The sequence below is a fragment of the Triturus cristatus genome, chromosome 7 (assembly GCF_964204655.1).
Source record: "Triturus cristatus chromosome 7, aTriCri1.1, whole genome shotgun sequence".
Lineage (NCBI taxonomy): Eukaryota > Metazoa > Chordata > Amphibia > Caudata > Salamandridae > Triturus > Triturus cristatus.
The window spans coordinates 1143142133-1143162280 of NC_140590.1; the positions used below are offsets into that span (position 1 = coordinate 1143142133).

General features: G+C 44.6%; 1 protein-coding gene across 1 annotated transcript in view; it reads left to right on the forward strand.

Annotated features, from left to right (window-relative positions):
- Nucleotides 1-20148, forward strand: part of DDX41 (DEAD-box helicase 41) — a 138852-nt gene that overhangs the window by 64758 nt on the left and 53946 nt on the right. The window contains exons 9-10 of the mRNA XM_085618327.1: nt 18809-18945; nt 19371-19533. Coding sequence (XP_085474453.1) covers nt 18809-18945; nt 19371-19533 — 300 coding nt within the window. The remainder of the gene's footprint in view (nt 1-18808; nt 18946-19370; nt 19534-20148) is intronic.

Below are 20148 nucleotides of genomic sequence, written 5' to 3' on the forward strand. Positions count from 1 at the left end.
TTTGGGGATGTTCATCCCATCATTGCCGATGTTCAACAGGTACCATAGAGAGTTGATGGTTTGTCTGACCCTATGGTTAATGTTGGAGTGTTTGGTGACATAGACCAACTTATCCATAGGGTCAGGGTCCCTTTGGTCGAACATGGATTCTCTATTAAAATATTGAGCTCGTTTGAAGGAGTCTTTGATCAATTTCTGTGGATATCCCCGGCTGAGAAATTTGGACTTGAGGATGTCCGCTTGTACAAGAAAATCTTTCATATGGGAGCAATTCCTCCGCACACGGAGGAATTGACTAAAGGGGATGCTGTCCCTTTGGCACCTTGGATGATAGCTGCCGTATTGGAGCAGTGTGTTTCTGGCCGTGGGTTTAATATACAGAGACACACTCCGTTTATTATGGTGGTGTTCGATCCAAACGTCCAAGGATTCAACCCTAACATTGTTGGAGTGAACAGTAAATTTCAGGTTGATGTCAGCTGCGTTTAACCAAGCCACAAATTCGTCCAAGGAGCTATGTTCCCCGTTCCAGATGAAGAAAATATCATCAATGAAACGTGACCATGCTCGGACGTTTTCGTAGAAGGGTGCCAGTTCGTTATAGATGTTTGTTTGTTCAAATTTTCCCATGTATAGGCAGGCTATACTCGGAGCACAGGACGCCCCCATACTGACGCCCTGTATCTGGTGAAAAAACTCACCATTAAATTCGAAACAGTTGTCATTCAAGACAATCTTCAGGCATTGAATGATGAATGGTGAGTTGGTGATTTGAGTTTCTGTAGCCAAGATCTCTTGTAGCACAGATAGTGCTCCCTCCTGAGGGATATTTGTATATAGCGATTCCAGATCCAGAGTGACCAGAAGGTCCCTATCTGGGTCAAAAGGGATATCTTCGATCTTTGAAATAAAATGGCCCGTATCTTTCACATACGATTCAAGATTACTCACCAGAGGTTTCAAAAAGCAGTCCACATATTTCGAAAGTGGCTCGAGGGCCCAGCGATAGTGGAAACAATGGGTCGTAGGGGAGGAGCCAGGGTATTTTTGTGGGTCTTCGGTACCCCGTATATGATGGGTATACGGGTATAGCTAGGTGTTAAAAATTCAGCCTCCTTAGTACAAATAAACTCCTGGTCTACCGCAGTTTTGACCATAGACAGAATACGTACTTTGAGATTGGTCTCAGGATTTCCCATAATACGTTTATAGTGTCTAGTGGACGACAAGAGGGTATTCATTTTCCCAATGTATGTCGCGGTGCTAAAGACAGCAATGCCCCCGCCTTTGTCACATGGCTTGATGGTCAATTGCTTGTTGTTTTGAAGGGATATCAGGGCTTTCTGTTCTGCAAGGGGAAGATTGTTGGCCGGTTTGGGCACACTTTTGATGATTTTAGATAACACCGCTTTCTCAAAAATACCTACCTCTGGACCAACCAGGTCCAGCCCAGGGATAAAGTCAGAGGGGGGTCTAAGTCCAGACAAATTGTCCCCGAGGTCAGGGGAGGGTCTATTGAGATAGAATTTTTTTAGTCTAATTTTCCTAAAAAAGGAATATAAATCCTTTAGGAATTCGAATTTGTTGAGGGACGTCGTAGGAACAAACGTGAGGCCCCTAGATAGGAGGGTCAAGGCTTCAGGGTCAATCACAGAGGCAGACAGATTAAACACAGGTATGTTTATTGTGTTTTCCAATACTGATTGTGTCTGGTTGGTATGTACATCTGGGGTTGACCCTGAGCCTGATGGTAATTCCTCATTCGGGGTGTTCTGGTTCTGGGGCGGTAGTTCCCTCTGCGGTTGCCTAAAAAATGATCAGGCATCGCCGGTCTATCGAATTGTTCCTGTCGGGATTGATAGTTGGAATTGTAATTAGTCTCATAATCAACAGGTCCTTCTCCTTCCGAGTAAGTGGTGTCAGAGAATGTAATGACTTTTTTGTTTTTACCCCATCTCATGCTGCTATTGCTAGATCCATTGGGGTCTGACATGTTGTAGAAGTTGGACATAAGATACGGGTAAGTCCGTTCCTGGGAGAATAGCCTGATATCTTTTTTGAGTTTATCAGTTTTCCTTTTAAGGAGGTAGGTAGAAAAAGAGTCCATCTCTTGTGCAATCTCTTCTAGCTTTTTGGTTGCCATTTCAACTGAGTTGTCTTTCTTTAGTCTTTCCTCAAGTGTTTCTATTTCTTTTGTCATAATGGCTAATACCTCTCTGGCTGTCTCGATGATTAACATCATCCAGTCACGTGAGCATCTATTGGAGATAAGGGCCCATTTCTCTAAGAATAATCTAATCTCAACAAACAGACCCGGGACATTACGGACACGTAGTCCGAAGGGAATCGTCCCGGCCTTTAGGTACTCGAGCATAATGTTGGTATGCGCTTCGGTACGTTTAGATTTTTTCTTTAGATTAAGGAGTTTGGTCCATTCGCCTTCAAGACCCTTGCACAACGAGAATTGACCCTCACTACCAGCTGCAAGACCAATCATTCGAGCAAAGTCCTCATCCGAGAACCCGAAGGTTTTAATGCTCTCCATGGTGTGAGGCAGGATACGTAGACAGCAAATGGAAAAAATAATACAAAACAAGGAAAGAAACCGAATGGGTTTATGGTGTTACTGGGTTGTTAAAACCCAAATGGTCCAAGGAGGTAAAACGTGGGAGAGGGGAAACCCAGTGTAAAGAATATGTAGTACAAGACAACAAATATTGATGAACAAATTGGAAAAGTAAGCACCAGAGAATACCCAGTGAGCACAGAGATAAAGCAAAAGGAAGAAGAATAGATACAAGTACGATCAGGGGTGCTGGGGAGAAGCTACCAATAAAGAAACCCTCACAGCAGCGGGGCTGTGACGAAGAAACCAATTAAGAAAGGGGGACCCCTAGACAGCAATGAAGGGCAGGTACAAGCGGGGTAAAATGCAATCCATAAAGAAGAAAACAGTCTCTGTCCAAAAGATATATACTTGGGCCTAGAATATAGGTCCCTGATTCCACACAAGACTAAACTGGGACAGAGCGGACAAAATAGATAACCTAAAACACCAAACAAAAATATTGGATACAAAAATATATCTCTTATTTATTTTGTTTTTAATCATATGATTATTTTCAATTTTTACGAATACTAATTGGTCAGTAGAAACATATACATTCAAAAATTAATCAAGAACAACACATATCTATATATTAATCAATACATTGTTCAATGTCCCACACGTGAATATACTTCATGCACACAAACATTCATTCCAAACAGCATTCAAAACAACAAATCAGGTCAGAGTGGAAAAAACTATCCAGTGGTGCTCAAGTAGGTGGTTTGACTACTGTATCATCCAGATGGGCATAGGTGATACTATGGGAAACGGAAGGTCGACAATTCAGGCGCCAACGCGCGTTTCGGTATAGGACCCACAGGGGGGCCCCACCTTCATCAGGGCGTAGACCAAAGGGTAGTTGGGGACATGAGCAATACCTAGGATCAATCAAATAAATATACATGAACAATCAAACAAAAATAAGTTGCCACACATATACATATACTCTAATGCATTATTATACAACATAAAAATATACATCTATCTGTCCGAGTCAGCTCCAGTTAGCGAAGGATAAGGAAAAATCAGAATTAACAAGGTCCAACAGGTACCAAGGTAGCTAGAACGGGAGCACACCCCCGAGGTAAAAGATCAAATATAAGATAAAAAAGTATATCAAACAACAAAGAGGAAACGGGAAAGAGGGATGTGCCTCTAGTTATAGGCTCAGTCACATACAAAGGCATAAAAACGCCACCAACAATACTCCAAATCCCCGTGCAAATCATGCAGAAGGTACACATGTGAGAGGAGTGAGAGAATAAATCTGCTGCTATACGTACTTAAAACTAAAATTAAACCCACGAGACCAGAGTCAAGGGGAGCAATATCAATATGATGCTGGAATACAAGGAAACCGCTATACGTCAGAGGTAGTAGCCCGGCGTATTCGTGAAAGGATTCCCAGCTCAATCAGATCAGGGGGCGGGTATTCAAAGAATGTGGAAATACGGCAGCTGACATATCTGGAGGAAAAATATATAAGGCTTGTAACGGTAGGATAGAAAAGAAAACCAACATAGTATCCTCACTTCACCATAGATAAAAATAGCATCTAAACAAATGTGCAAGGAAGATTTGTTAGCAAACGGCAACATACTTATCAGTCACAATTGCGCCGCGCCTAGAGGTGCGCCAGAGATTCAAAGGAGCCTCATGCAGTTCAGGTCCGTGGATATCCAGGGGGTGAGTAAATGCCCAGTCGCCAGTAACGAGTACGCTTCAATAGCGTCTCAACGACAACCTGTGGATAAGGAGCAGACAATGACCGACTGTAATGGCCCAAGTAAGAATCCCAAAGGGTTAATGGCTATCCGAATGCACAAAGAATGCTAAGGATAATTGGCGTGGCGGCACAGAAGATCATATGGGTCCATGGGGGGTGAAAGCCACGAATAGAAAACCCTATCCAAGGCGTGAATAAGGACGAAGATGGTCTCAGTAAAATACGGGAGAAGTACAGAATAGAACGAGATCAATCAGTAGGACAAGGAACCATTCTAGAGAGTTAGGGCTCGGGCGAGGACAATCCTTTCAGTGGGCACTTACTTGCTGGTTCTGTACTCCGGTTCTGTCAGATTGTCGATCCTGCGGTGGCAACGGCGTAGGGAGTGCCTTCGCTGAACCGATTCACACGCACCGTCCATTTAAACGCGTCATAGGCTTCCCATGCACCAATAGGAAGATCTATGAACTGGGGATGAATCAACATAGAAAATGGACTACCCTCTTTGTAGTCAATAGGACTGTTAGAGAAAAACGTCGGCCATGTTGGAACAACGAGCACAGCTTAGAAGAATCAGGAAACATATTTCTACAGATCATGGCGCCAAACAGGGATATATCGCATCTGTCCATAATGTATAAAAGTATACAGATCAGCCAAAGAGCTCTATCGAAAAAGCGAGATAAATATGTGGCAAACGATGTCCAATCAATCCTAACCTAAAGATAGGGGAAATGAACTCCCGTAGTATCAAGGGAGGAAAAATATATCAGCGGTAGGAGGGTTAGATGATGGCATTCTCCCACTGGATCATCTCATTTAATCCCCGCTGTACTGAGTCTAGATAGAAAATCCAGAAGGTCTCTCTCTTTTTCCTTATGGAACTGGGGTTCCTTCCTGGTGGAGTATGTATTTTTTCCAGGATGGTCCATTTAAGTTCAGTTTCTTTGTGGTTCATATTCAGCCAATGGCTGACCAATGGGGCAGAGGTTTTTTTTGTTCAAATGTTCGATTTGTGTTCACAAATCCGATTTCTTACCTCACGGCTTGTTTCCCCGATGTAAGTTAAGTCACAGGGACATGTAATGATGTAAACAACATTGGAAGACCGGCAGTTGGTCATGCCTTTGAGAATGATGGTCCGATTGTTGGCGTTGATGGTATTGCCGACAATGGCCTGGGGGCATGCCTGACAAGTGCCACAACGGTGGTTTCCATCAATGGGTTTAGATCCAGGGATGACAGTCTGGATTAATGCCTTTTTCTCCGTGATTTTCCCTCTGATGAGACAGTTTTTCAGGTTCTTGTTCCGTTTGAAGGCAAACAGGGGTTTGGGGATGTTCATCCCATCATTGCCGATGTTCAACAGGTACCATAGAGAGTTGATGGTTTGTCTGACCCTATGGTTAATGTTGGAGTGTTTGGTGACATAGACCAACTTATCCATAGGGTCAGGGTCCCTTTGGTTGAACATGGATTCTCTATTAAAATATCGAGCTTGTTTGAAGGAGTCTTTGATCAATTTCTGTGGATATCCCCGGCTGAGAAATTTGGACTTGAGGATGTCCGCTTGTACAAGAAAATCTTTCATATGGGAGCAATTCCTCCGCACACGGAGGAATTGACTAAAGGGGATGCTGTCCCTTTGGCACCTTGGATGATAGCTGCCGTATTGGAGCAGTGTGTTTCTGGCCGTGGGTTTAATATACAGAGACACACTCAGTTTATTATGGTGGTGTTCGATCCTAACGTCCAAGAATTCAACCCTAACATTGCTGGAGTGAACAGTAAATTTCGGGTTGATGTCCGCTGCGTTTAACCAAGCCACAAATTCGTCCAAGGAGCTATGGTCCCCGTTCCAGATGAAGAAAATATCATCAATGAAACGTGACCATGCTCGGACGTTTTCGTAGAAGGGTGCCAGTTCGTTATAGATGTCGGTTTGTTCAAATTTTCCCATGTATAGGCAGGCTATACTCGGAGCACAGGACGCCCCCATACTGACGCCCTGTATCTGGTGAAAAACACCAGATGGAGAGATACCACGCTTGCTGGTATTTATAAAGCGGAACGTCTCCCAGTGTATTTGCTTCTGCACTGGAGGCTCGCTGGGTTTGCTAAGGGATGTTTTCCAGTGTCTTTTTATTTTTTATTTTTTTTTGTTCAAAGATTATCAGACAGTGCAACTAACGGGTTTGCTAATGACTTCGCAGGGACATTCTGAAAGCTTCCCTGGGAATGCATTCTACCGATTGCTTTCCATTGGCTTTGTTTTTTGTAGCTCACATTTGCATTCTTTCTATTTGCTCTCTTTATTTGTTTAAGGCTGACTAGCTTGAGTTTGTCCCTCCCATGGAGCATAGCCTAGTTACTGTATTCTTCTATGAGTGCTCACTTTGTGTAAAAAGAGGACAAATGTCAGGCTCTGTCTTCTGTGGGAGCTTGGCGTTTACTTTTCTTTCACAGACTTTAAAGTGAGAGGATTATTGTGACAATCTTGCTGTGAAAGGAAAGGTTGTTTTCTAGCACACAACAACATTTAAATGTCTGTAAATGAACTGTGCAGATATTGCATAATATATCAAATTAGGAAAGCACAAATGAAGTGCCTTTTTGTTTTTTTTGGTAATTCTGAAGTGCGGTGGAAAAAAATATTTTAATAGAATCAAAACAAATCAGTATGCTAGGTGATGACATTTCCACACATTGTGTGTGCACTGTATAGTTTTATCACTAAAACTATATGTATATGCAAATATAATGGTAATTTCAATTGAAAATGTTGTGTCTAGTGGCAGTGCCCTACCACACCATGCATACTCCATTCTGTTCCACTCCACTCTATGCCACTCCACTCCACGCCACTCCACTCTTCACCACTCTACAGCACTCTACTCCACTCTATGCCCTTCCACTCTGTGCCACTCCACGCCACTTCAAGACACGTCACTCAATGCCATTCCATTCCACAATAGTCCACGCCATTCCACTCTACAACACGCCAATCCAATCTACGATACACCACTCCACTCCCCTCTCAACATGCCCCTCCACTCTACAATACTCTACTCTGACATTGTACTTCACTCGGTGCTATGCCAGTTTACAATACTCTACCACACTAGATTCCACTCTACAACACTTTATCCACCATACACCACTCTGGGACACTTTACAACACTTTATTCCACTCGAATCTGCTCTATGACACTCTACTCTGTTCAGTGACACTCCACTCTGCTCGGCGACACTCTGCTCCGCTCACTGACGCTCCCCTCGCCGATGCTCTACTCGCCAACACTCTGCCAATTTAGGACATTGGCTAGTGCAGGAATTGATCACTTTATATAAAGCTACGTGTCTCTGAATTGCTATGTATGTGGCAGGAGTTTGGGGGTGGTGTGATAGCTCTAGATTACAAATAGAGGACTGCTTTCTCCATTGATTCTCGATGGTACTGAAGGGTGCACCAACCGTCTTTTGTAATTTGGAAGTGGGATTACATTTTGTGGGGAATATTTTTGGTCTGGAGCGGTTATTATAGTAAAAAAATTGGCAAACTCCGGAGCTAGGATTTTCTGAAGTCATTCTTAAGTACTGCCTGGCCTTGGATAACGCTGAGTCTATACCTTGGCTAGGATACCTTAAGCGTACTTTTAGCAGACTGGGCTTCTCCGAGCTTTTTAATAACCATGGCCAAATTGCTTGCTCGGCTAGAGATCAGATAATTTCGGTATTTTATGAGCAAGCTCGGTGTATGCATAGGCAACAAGCTGCCCAGGTTCCTTCTCTGTCAGATTATCTTGTTTTAACATTTAGCCAGGAGATAGAATTCTACCTCTCCTATATAGAAAATTTCCCAATATAGGTTTTATTTAACTAGATTTCGTTTGGCGTCATTGCATTTTCTTTTAGCTTTCCTACAACGTTTGGCATGGTTTGAGAAGCTCCCGCTTTCCCCTCTTGATAATTTGTCAAGGCAAAGCACCTCACTGTTTTTGCTTTTTTGTGCACTTTATTATAAATGAGGGAGAATGCATTTTCTATTTCCTCTTTTGCACTCACACAGTTTGAACTTTTTTCAGAAATGTTTTAGATTTATATAGTTACTGCAATCGCCAAAGATTTGCCATGCTGTGATCCATTTTATCAGAGTCACTTAACATCAGGAAAAGATATTGCTTATTGGGGAGGGTCCTGGTCTTGGCTTTAGGATTTTCTGTTGTTACAGATGTTTTTAACTCATGAGTTATATGTTGGATTTTTAAATATTTTTCTCCATTGGTTTTATTGTAGGAAGCTGGCTCTTTATATAGTATACCAAAAAGAGTTATATTGTGCAAAGAGTCCAGGTATCCCTTATAAGTGGACAGGAGCTTGCTATAGTAATCCCAAGGTGCTCTGTTAGGGGGTATTGTTATCGGGCATCCTTTGGCCTATCAGAGAGGAGTGTTAGACATCTGCAATATGCACACACAGTCAATAAATGGTTCACATGACTCAATAAGGAGATCCACGCCAATTTATAAAAACAACCCTTCTCTTTATATTATATTTGGCACCAAGATCAACAAGATTAGGTCAGTATGTCTCGAAATAGAAATATTTGTACATTTCAAAAAGCGACGAAGTGCAGTTTTCAGAAGCAGTAATGTTATCCTATGGGGGTAAGACATACTGCAAACAGTTACTTCACAGCAACTTGCAGGACAACCTTCAGGACTTAAGGTGAGTATTGGGCAAGGTTCAAGGCAGCACCAACACGTGCAATACAGCGTCACTGCCCCGTATAAGTCAATGTGGATCAGTCCAGTGACAAAGCTGCTGCATGTGGGGACTGGGAAGCCAAGAGGGCTCAGGTCTCATGGTGCTCGGGGACGTGGAGACACCTTTGGTCTTCTTCTCCACGGACCGGGGCGACGGGGTGCAGAGGTGCTTTGATGCGTCGGGGTTTTGTCACCAGAGACTCGTGGTTGGAGGGTGGTGTGCACAAGGAAGCTACAGGCGGCATTGGGAAGTCCACAGTTGGCAAACCCACTTCAACTCGGGCTAGGCGGCTCGGGTGCAGTGGTGCTTTCCAGTGTCAGATTTTGGCAGTCCGGAGCCCTCACACGTCTCTTGGGGTGCCTGCAGGATGCAGGAAAGCAGCTCTGCTACTCCACTGGAGTTCCTAGGTCTTTGGTGAAGGGCTTTCAGTCTTCCCAGCCTTTTGTAGGTACAGCAGCTTCTGGTCGAGTCGACTTTGGCACAAGGTTTGAGGATAGCAGGCATGCCAGCAAGGTTGGCACCAATTCAGTAGCTGCTCCTTTGTTCTTGCTTTTTGTGCACTTCAGTGTGTATCGTCTTCTTCCAGGTTGACAGGATCTGATTTCCTTGTGCCAGGGGCTATTTAGAGGTGTTAGGGGAGTGTAGGGTAGTAGCCAATCGGCTACTTACCCCTTGGGTCACTATGCCTCCTATATGACACTAGTAGTTGGTAGGTTTTTAGAGGGCACCTCTGAGGTGCCCTCTGGGTGCATGTATTAATAAACCCATGACTGTAATTAGTAACCCATCACTGGAAATAGTGTGGGCTTATTAATACAAGATATTTGATACCAAACATTTATGGTTTCAGTGAAGCCATCATGAGGCTGTGGAACTCTTATTTTGGCCAGTGCCCAGCACATGTACTTAAAATGGCTTCCCTGATCACTTGTACTGGCAGTAATTGAACTGACCGGCACAGGGACATATCTTCTCATGCAGATATGTACACATATGTAGTATAGTGCACCCTGCCTTAGGGCTGTAAGGCCTGCTATAGGGGTGACTTTACCTATACTGCATGCAGTGTCTGCTGGAATGGCATACATGCTGTGCGCCATGTTGTGTTTCCATTTTTGTCTGCCCCAAGACACGCAACCTGCAGTTGGAGTCTGTATGTGATGTGTTTGGTGAGGCAATCCCTTAGGGTGACACAAAACATGCTGCAGCCCTAAGTGACCCTCTTTAACCTCCTTGCTCTGGGTACCAGGGGTACCATTTACTAGGGACTTAGAGGGAGTTCTAAAGGTATTGCCAATTGGGAAGCAATTGTACATTTTAGGGAAGGAGATCTGGTACTAGGGACCTGGTTAGCAGGAAACCAGTGCACTTCCAGTCAAAATTGCATCGAATACCAGGCAAAAAGCGGTGGTGACTCCGTCAAAAAGGGGCACTTTCACACACTGATTAAATTAATTGTGTGTGTAATATGTTTCTTATTTGTTCTTTTAAGGCTTTTCTAAGCCGAATAAAGTTGTATGACTCACTGGCCACTCTCCTCCACGCCACTAACTTTAGCCATGTTGAACAACAGCCATGCTGGTGTACAACATGGCTAAAACACATTGGCAAAGCCAATAACACTTACTTAGGTGAGACTTATTGGCTTTGCCAGTGCTTGTTCACACTCCTCTCCTTGTTTTTGTAGCTGCAACTCGGTCTGCCCTGTCCCATTGCTACTATAATAGTTTCCCTGTATACTGTGCTTAATTTGAGCTGGTGGCCGGCACAGGCATTTATTTGTCAGATATTTGCCAAGTGTAAAAGAGAGAAAAACACAGATCAGCTAGACAGAGGAAGAAAAAGATGGCCAAAGCATCACAAACAGAAAATGGGAACCTGAAAGTGCAAGAAAAAGGAGCAGGGAGTGTCTGGTAGTGGAATAAAGACAACAGGCCTTGATATTCGGTGTTCGACGTTTACTTGAACCGGCTGCCAGCTTCTGGGCAGATCTTTGGGTACCGGCACACTTTCACAATCTAAGCACTGTCTATATTCCTCTCAAAGTGTGTCTGTTGCCCTTTCCTATCATCCTGTTCTCTCTCTCTCTCTCTCGCTCTCTCTCTCTCTCTCTCTCTCTCTCTCTCTCTCTCTCTCTCTTTGTCTCTCTCTCTCTTTGTCTCTCTCTCTCTTTGTGTCTCTCTCTCTCTCTCTCTCTTTGTGTCTCTCTCTCTTTGTCTCTCTCTCTGTCTCTCTCTCTCTTTGTGTCTCTCTCTGTCTCTCTCTCTCTCTCTCTCTCTCTCTTTGTGTGTCTCTCTCTCTCTCTCTCTCTCTCTCTCTTTGTGTCTCTCTCTCTCTCTCTCTCTGTCTCTCTCTCTCTCTCTCTCTCTCTCTCTCTTTGTCTCTCTCTCTCTCTCTTTGTGTCTCTCTCTCTCTCTCTCTCTCTTTGTGTCTCCCCCTCCATTTGTCTGTTCCTTTTTCTCCAGTGTTTGGCTTCCATGTTTACCTTCTTGTCCCCACACCCCCACCCACATCACTGTCCATTCTATTGTGGCCATGTGTGTCATTCTGCCTGTGTTGCTCTCTTTGTTGTTTATTCCTATTTCAATGTCTGTGGATCCCGGTTTGTGTGTCTAAGGCTCAATGGCCTCATTTCTGCCATCTTGATTCAGTGTGCCCTTGACTCCCTTGCTCATTGTCTGCGGTTTGCCACCCTAGTACACTCTGCTAAGGCTACTGCTTTATTAGCTGCTCATGTGGGTTCCCTCTGCTAGAGAAACATTGTGTCGCATACTTCTACTTCTTACAACAAACTACATTCACTGTGCCAGACCACCAATATTTGTTGGGAGTCAGAGTTGTTTGTTGCCATTTGCTGGTACCCTGTATATCACCTCTGGCTTTCACAGAGCTGTGGCCCAGAGGCACCTTAACTTGTGATGTTTCCAATTATCTTACAGACTCGAAGGTGTGAAGACTGTGCTTTCCAGTTTATTCACAAATATAATTTGCAATGGTGACCTAATATGACACATCTGTGCTGGCCCACATGCATCCAAACCCCTGAGCCTGAAATGATTTGCAGCAGCTATTACTGTTCATGGATGACTACATGTAAGCATTTGAAAGTGGTAGTTGATGAAAAGTACACCTTGGGTTATCTTCCCTTCTCTCTGTAGACTTTTCCAAGTTATGTGAGAAGGCATGTACTAAAGATTATCTTCCCCACTGTGAACAGACCTTCCCATCTGAACGAGTGAGAGTCTGTAGAAGTTCAATAGAAGAGCACATTAAGCTTACAACAGTCCGTGCAGGAGACATTACTGGAAGAATATTTGCCTTTCTCTTACTTGATTTCTGCCTTCGAAGTTTATGTAGCAGCCTTAAACTCATCATGTTTGTGTATGTGTCTTTCCCCATCCACATGTCTTTGTCCTAGTGAATACTCTGATACACACTGCTCCAGAAGGTGAATGGAATTTGTGGTATGGATAACTTTCAAAGTATCGGATTGTACTGTTAACAGACATTGGATGTGCGGGGGCTCTCTCGGAGGCCCGTTGTTGTTGAAACTTTCCTGCCGCCACCAGCTGCCATCAGGGGACTACAACCCCCAGAGTGCCTAGCACCAGGAGGCGCCAACACGTTTGTTCTCGCGCCAGGAGGCGCTTAAGAGGGGGCTTGGGCTCCCGCAGCGCGGGACACGCGTGAGCAGCAGTCGGGTGAAGCCCGGGCCAAGGGCGGGCCCGTCCTAGCCCGTCACAGCCCGGGCTGGGCCCATTCTTTTAGGGCTGCCGTATTTTGCTGGTCTCCGTAGCAGCTCCTAGTGAAGTAAGTTGTTCCTTTAAATACTTCAGTACTTACCTGGGGTTGCCTGAGCTTCTCTTATGTACGGTATTGTCACACAGTGTGACGTGGCATTTGATCCCCAGACAAGCCAAGGTTACTCTTCTATCGCTTATAAAATGGCCAACGGGAAGCAACAGGTGAGCAGGGAGGGGACACCAAAGACGCTTCAAAATTCTACTCTCAACAGTTTTCTAACCAAGGCTGCCTCTGCCATTGACAAAGAAATCTTGGCAGTCGAAAGACGGCTATCGTTGGATGGGGGAGTGCCTTTGCAACAATGAATCAAGATCCACTGTCTAGTGGGGTGCATGAGTCAATTGATCACGGAGCTTCGGGAGCGCGCTGGTTCAAGCTACCTCCAAAATTGAGCCATCCTTTTCCCCAGAGAATTCTGCCCCCCCCCCCCCCTTTAGTTCCCATGGACCCTGTAAAAAGGAAGAGGAAGTCGAAACACCTGGAATCCACAGTTGGAGCCAAGACGAGGGCAAAAAAAAGTTGCAGGACTTATCGCAAGGGCATCCCAGTAATTGCTCAGCCCCACATACTGTGCAAGAACTAGATCTAACCATTCTACCTAGTTCTTCACAGGTCGCAGACATTTTCTTAATCATCCCAAGCCTGTCTAGACTTGACATGTTCGAGCAAAACGTGGATCTTTTCATTAAATCTGTTACAGGAGCTCTGGAAGGGGGAGGGAAAATCCAGTACAACATCAGAGTAGTCTTAACACGGGGAGGGGGATATTACGCTCCAGTAGATACCCATAACAGGCTGGGGAATCAGATTATTGTGTATTCACCAGCGGCATATCCCGTGCCGGGAGGGACAGCCCGGGGGGATGCCAATAGGGCCTCCGAGCATTAGTCATATAAACGGCAGTAAAACCGTTGGAAATAGGCCCAGGTCTGATACTCGTAGTTCTAACACCCGGCGACAGCCTAGTCAGGCAAATGCCTTGGTTTATTCTGCTAATCTACCACATGAGGTCACTGTGGACCTACCACCCGAATGTTGTCCCTATGTCGTCCTACTTACCAATCTTCCTCTGCTTCAGGCTAATATCCAAGAAACCACAGCCCAATTAAAAAATAAGGTCTGTTTTTGGTTATCACAATCGACGGAATTTAATATCTCATGCTATAAGGACATCCTGATTGTAAGAAGGGTGGGTTGGGTTGGCCCCTAGACAAATTCATCGATGGAGATTGTGTGGTCATAACCTGCCGGAGTCCGGACCTTGCAGGGTCTATAATCAGGAGCAGGAATACCTCTTCCAGTAGAGGCTTAACCCAGGGGATAGGTATCTTGCCATTAGGCTTTGTTTACAGACATTTCAAATCTGGAGGCCCAACTCACTTACAAAAACCCCGACCAACACGAATTGACCAGACTAGAGAGGCACACTTCCCTATCCAAATTAGTAATAGATAGGAGGTAATATCAGGTTTGAACAAAGTTGACTGACTAGAGCTTAGCAAAGATGGCCAAGCAAGTCTGCAAGGGAGGATACCACAGGGCTGCACTCAGGCCGGCCTCAATGCGGAGGTGCTGATACTCCCCCATCCTATTGAACCACAGACTCATAATCTAGTTAGTCCATCTGTCAATAGGCCGACTCCCATACTTATAACTAGCCATAGTCTTGATGCAAGACAGACATTCAGGGGAGGTTCCTCTACTGATCAGCAGCTGTACATCCTCTCATGGAACATTGCAGGCCTACGTTCCAAACTCAATGACCCTGAGTGGGGCACACTTGTGGATAACTGCCATCTGTGTCTCTTTCAAGAAACGTGGGCTACGAACCGATCCATAGGATGGGCTTCGTTTCCTTTAGTATTGAGGCAAAACAATCCCCCTCGGGCAGACCTGCGGAAGGAATGATGATTTGGGCCACAACTACACTTGCCTGTAAAATTAATCGCCTTGAAATAGATTCTCAGGAGATACTGGCCATTGCCATGGGCTCGCTCAAAGGGGACACCCATGTTAAGATTTTCAACATTTACAATAGGTTCACTAGTCCTCATAAATCCTCTAACACCATGACAACGTTAGTCAATTTTCTGGAAACCGACAGTATTGACTGCCCCCTCATTATAGCTGGAGACCTTCACACTACGTTTGAGCCTGTGGATTAAGTGCAGTAATTAGTCCGGGAGGAGGAAGCTGCAAGAGGTATTACAAGGCTCCAAATTCCACCACTTAAGAGGTGTACCTGTGTAGCACAGCAAGTTTTGTCGTTTACATTTTCTTACAGGTTGCGGGCATTCAATGGGAGGACCCTCTCTGACCCTAGGTCAGATTACACCTTTAAGAGGGGGAACACTAGAAGTAGAATAGACTATATTTTAGTTGATCTTGATCTTTGGCCAAAAGTAATTGATATGGCCATTCTCGATCAAAATGATAGTGACCATAACGCCCGACTTCTAAGTTATTCCGGGCTACCGGTTTTAAATCCTCAGCAAAATCTAATGAAGGCGCAGGTAGTAACAACTAATAACAACAAGCGAATTAAGTCGCCTAATGTAGTTGCTGATGGGTAGCTTCTCACTGGAATCTATAAAGATTGACGCAATTCCTTTTGAAGTTGTCTAATGCCCTTTTTTAAAAGTCAGGGTGGGTCGCTCACATGCAAACAGAAAAATGAAGCCTGATACAATAAGGGATGTAGGCAGGCAAGAGTAGAGCTCAAGGAAGCATTAAAGGAGGTGACGAGGTTCAACATACTCAATAAACGGAAGAACTACAATAGTTCACAAAGGAAGGCCAAACGAAATTGAGAAACTGAGAGTTGGCGCACTCTAGTGGAGGCATCTAGGCAAAATGATTGCCGCTTATTCTGGCATCTCCTTTCCAAGGGGATAACCTATCAAGTTGCCGAAAATGATTTCTATATACAGCCGCATATCTGGGAAGGGTATTTCCAGACACTATATTCTATGGAGGTTGTTGAGGCTGTGGGTGTCGCAGGGGAGGTACCCAGGGGCTGAAATGTGGAGCTTGACTGAAATGAGGAAGTGAGTTTTTCCCTTATGGAAGTAAAGAATGCAATCACTTCCCTCCAAACTGGCAAAGCCCCTGGACTCGACAGACTACTGGGAGATCTTTACAAATCGGAACCCAATATCTGGGCCCTTTGCTTCATGCTGTTTTTAATGCTATTATATGAGGAGGCAATATCCCGGGGGCGTGGCTGGGTGCTGAAATAATTCCAATACATAAAAAAGGGGACAAAGGAGACCCTGCTCATTATAGGTCTATCAGCCTCATAGACGTGTCCCAAAACATTTTTTGTAAAATAATCTCACACTTGCAGTCAGGGTTCTGAACTGCCACCAGCACTCTAGACCAAGTGTTTCGGTTTTTAATGCTTATATGGAAAAAGGTCACACTTAAGAAAGGACACCTTTTATGTAGTATTTGTTGATCTCAAAACCACCTTTGACTCCGTTGTTCGCACCCGGCTCTGGATTACCCTGAGGGACATGGGATATCCCCCTGCCCTTCTCCATCTTTTAATCAGGTTACACCAGGATAACTATGCCAGAGTCAGATGGAATCAGAATGGGAGGCAATCTGGAAATATTTTAATTAGGAAAGGAGTACGCCAGGGGTGCGTGTTAGCACCAACCATGCTTACTTTATTCATGAATGAGCTCATAAATTAGCTATACGACTGTGGAGGTGACCCACCAAAATTGGGAGGCAAGCAAATACCATCGCTCCTGTTTGCTGACGACACATTACTTATATCTAAAACCCCTATGGGCATCCAAAATGTTTTAACTAAATTTTCAAAAGCATGTGAATCCTGGCGTTTGAAAATCAATTGTTGGAAAACAAAGTATATGGTTTTCAACCCCTACAAATCTGCCTAGGGGAAAGTGCTGTTGGAAGGTCAACTTTTAGAGCAGGTTATAGCCTTTGATTATTTAGGCGTTTTGAATTTGTGAAAACCTGGCATGGTCCCCTCAATTCCTGAAAAGTGGCCTGACACTACAACAAGTAGACTGTGCAATTGTTAAAACTGCTAAATGCTCAGCCTTTCACCCAGTTTCCCCTGCAATAGAAATCTATGGGACCAAAGATTTGTGCGCGGCACTCGATGAGGCTGAACTTTAGGGCCTCAAGGGCACCAAACAATTAGAAGTTGCTGAAAATAAATTTTTATTCCAAAGAATACTCCCTTATTGCCATTACGCATCGACCTTGGGTTAAAATCTATCTCCCATTGTGCTGCCCTAAAGGTGCTCACGTTCTGGGTGAGATTGTGGACTAGCAAAACCCAAATATCCGTAAAGGATGCAGTGGAAGAATTGGTGTCCCTACAAAGGGAATCGGGTCTCTTGCCCTGGTTCGGGAAGGTTAAGGGATGGCTTCTAAAAATAGGGTTGAGCAGCATGTGGGATGAGCCCCGCTCCATATCTAAAAAACATGATCCCCCAACTAAAAACAAGCATTGGCATAGCCAATAGGTCTCGCCTTTGGGACCTTATAAGTGTTTAGCCATGTAACAGTTGCATAACTAAACACTTATAAGGTCCCAAAAGCGAGACCTATTGGCTATGCCAATGCTTGTTTTAACTGCTGCAATCTATTGAAGCCTCACGGAGAACATCAAAGCGGCCGTGAGGCTGGGAAAGTGATCGCCATCGCGAGCAAACATCAAAGCGGCCGCGCGGCCGCGAAAGTGAAAGTAATCGCGGTAAAGCTTGGCGCGCGCGCCCGCGCACATGCACTGTGGCTCCAGGCTGGCCTGGTAGCACTTTTTGGAGCCCTCACAAAATGTCTCCCCAGACCAGCGCATGCGCTGGGTCAGGCGAGACCTAACAATGTATTGGAGTTTTATTAATACTGGTTGCACTGAATCGAGGTCAATAGGCATTTTAACAACACTATTTTTAAATGTTAAAAGTTGTTTGAAATTCGAAATGTATATGGATGATGTAGAACCCCCGCAAGCACGTGCACTTTACATTCAGTTTAGATTCGGCACCCTTCCTCTAAATGCTGTGAGAAGCAAATGGACAAATTCTACTTCTACCCCCATGTGCCCGTCCTGTAACTCCGCCACTGCAGCTATTGATCATTATCTTTTCTTTTGCCCTGCTTACGCTACACTGAGGAAAAAATGGATTGCTCCTGCATGTCATGTCCTGCCTTCTTCCCGCCACACAGACGCTCTGCGTGTTTTTACCTCTGACACTACCAAATAGCTTGTCTATTCTCTATCTAGATATTTCCTATATGCCTGGAGGCTGCGGGCCAGGGTGGTTAAATGAACGCTTACCACCGGAATGGGAGGCATTCCAAGGGAGTTCCTTGAACTAAGCCCTGTGTTGCACGCTAGACCCCCCTAGATATATTTAACATATATTTGTTTTTATATCATTATGACTCATTTTATCTTGTTCTGAAATCCAAGAATGGTGATTTTTGCTGCTACTTTCTGTTTTTGTTATATCCTTCCACTGATAATTGTTTATCATTATGTTTTGTATTTTATGATGATATGTGTGTGAATGAGTGAGAGTCTGTAGAAGTACAATAGAAGAGCACATTAAACTTACAACAGTCCGTGCAGGAGACATTGCTGGAAGAATATTTGCCTTTCTCTAACTTGATTTCTGCCATCGAAGTTTATGTAGCAGCCTTAAACTCAGCATATTTGTGTATGTGTCTTTCCCCATCCACATGTCTATGTCCGAATGAATACACTGATACACACCGCTCCAGAAGGTGAATGGAATTTGTGGTATGGATTACTTTCAAAGTATCTGATCGTACTGTTAACAGACATTGGATGTGTGGGTGGGCTCCCTGTGAGACCTTTAAAGGAGAACATACTACATCTTCCTTTCTTCTTCTAGAGGGAGCTTGCTCGACAGACCCATGGCATTATTGATTATTATGTGCGCCTCCTGGAAGAGGATGGCTTCCCGCTGCTGCGCTGCGCACTCTGTATTGGAGGAATGTCCGTGAAGGAACAGATGGAGACCATAAAGCAGTAAGTTATCTCTGTGGTGCAGACAAGAATGTATTCAACTCAAAGCATTTTAGGCGCAGGCAGGTCATTAATGCTTCCTGGATGTAGTACATTAATTAGCCCTCTAAGCCCGCCTCCCTGTCGTTATTCACTTCGCACTTCACCAGGCATGCAAACTGGTTGGCTCAGTGCAAATAATCTGCCCTTCTGACTATTCTGACAGGGTTCACATAATAAAGAAAGTACATCTCCTCAAGGGGTCACTGATAGCCTACTGTTCTCTGAAGAATGCCCTTACCAACCTATACCATTGGTTGATGCATATGATGATCTAGCTTTATTCTTTGAAGGATAGGTGTGACAATTGTAGGGATGTTGCATGTTCTATGATTCTAATCTCTCCATTTGCCTCCCCCCCTCACCCACCACAATAACCTGCTTCTTAGAGGGGTGCACATGATGGTGGCGACTCCGGGACGGCTCATGGATCTACTGCAGAAGAAGATGGTCAGCCTAGACATCTGTCGGTACTTGGCGCTGGATGAAGCAGATCGCATGATTGACATGGGCTTTGAGGAGGACATCCGCACCATCTTCTCATATTTCAAGGTACCCCTGTGCCTCTGTCTCTTCTTTTCCAAGTTTTGTTCTCTCACTCACTGGACATCCTCTTCACCCATTCTACGGCCCAGACTGGGTCTTTACTTCCTCGCTGCAGTGCTTGGTAATGGGTCCTGTGCTGATCCTGGGACTCTGCCTGCCTATGCCAGTGCCTCTTCCAGCCCTCCACCCATCTTTGGATTTTGTCTCTCATACATCAGGTGTTCTCTTGCTCTCCTTCTCCACCCCACTACTCAATATGGAGGCCTGCCTAGGTACGATACTCCTTGTTCTCAGGCTCATCCTCCTTCACCCTCAAATTATTTTTCAGACTTTCCTTCTCCAGCAAAGCACATTCTGGAGCTCGGCCTCCCTGCGCATCCATCACTGGTCCAGAAGTTTTGCCGATCTCTCTGTTGATTCTTCTACTCCCTTTGCAAATAACATATCACTTTGATCAGTCTATACTATCAGTAATGCACCTCCACTCACCATATATTCTCTTCCCAGTGATCAGAGGCAGCTCTCGGCAATACTGAACGTGTCTCACCTTTTTTCCCTCTTCAGGATCAGGCATTCAGATCCCTTTTCTTCTGTTTTCTGATCTTTTCATAAACGTGGCAT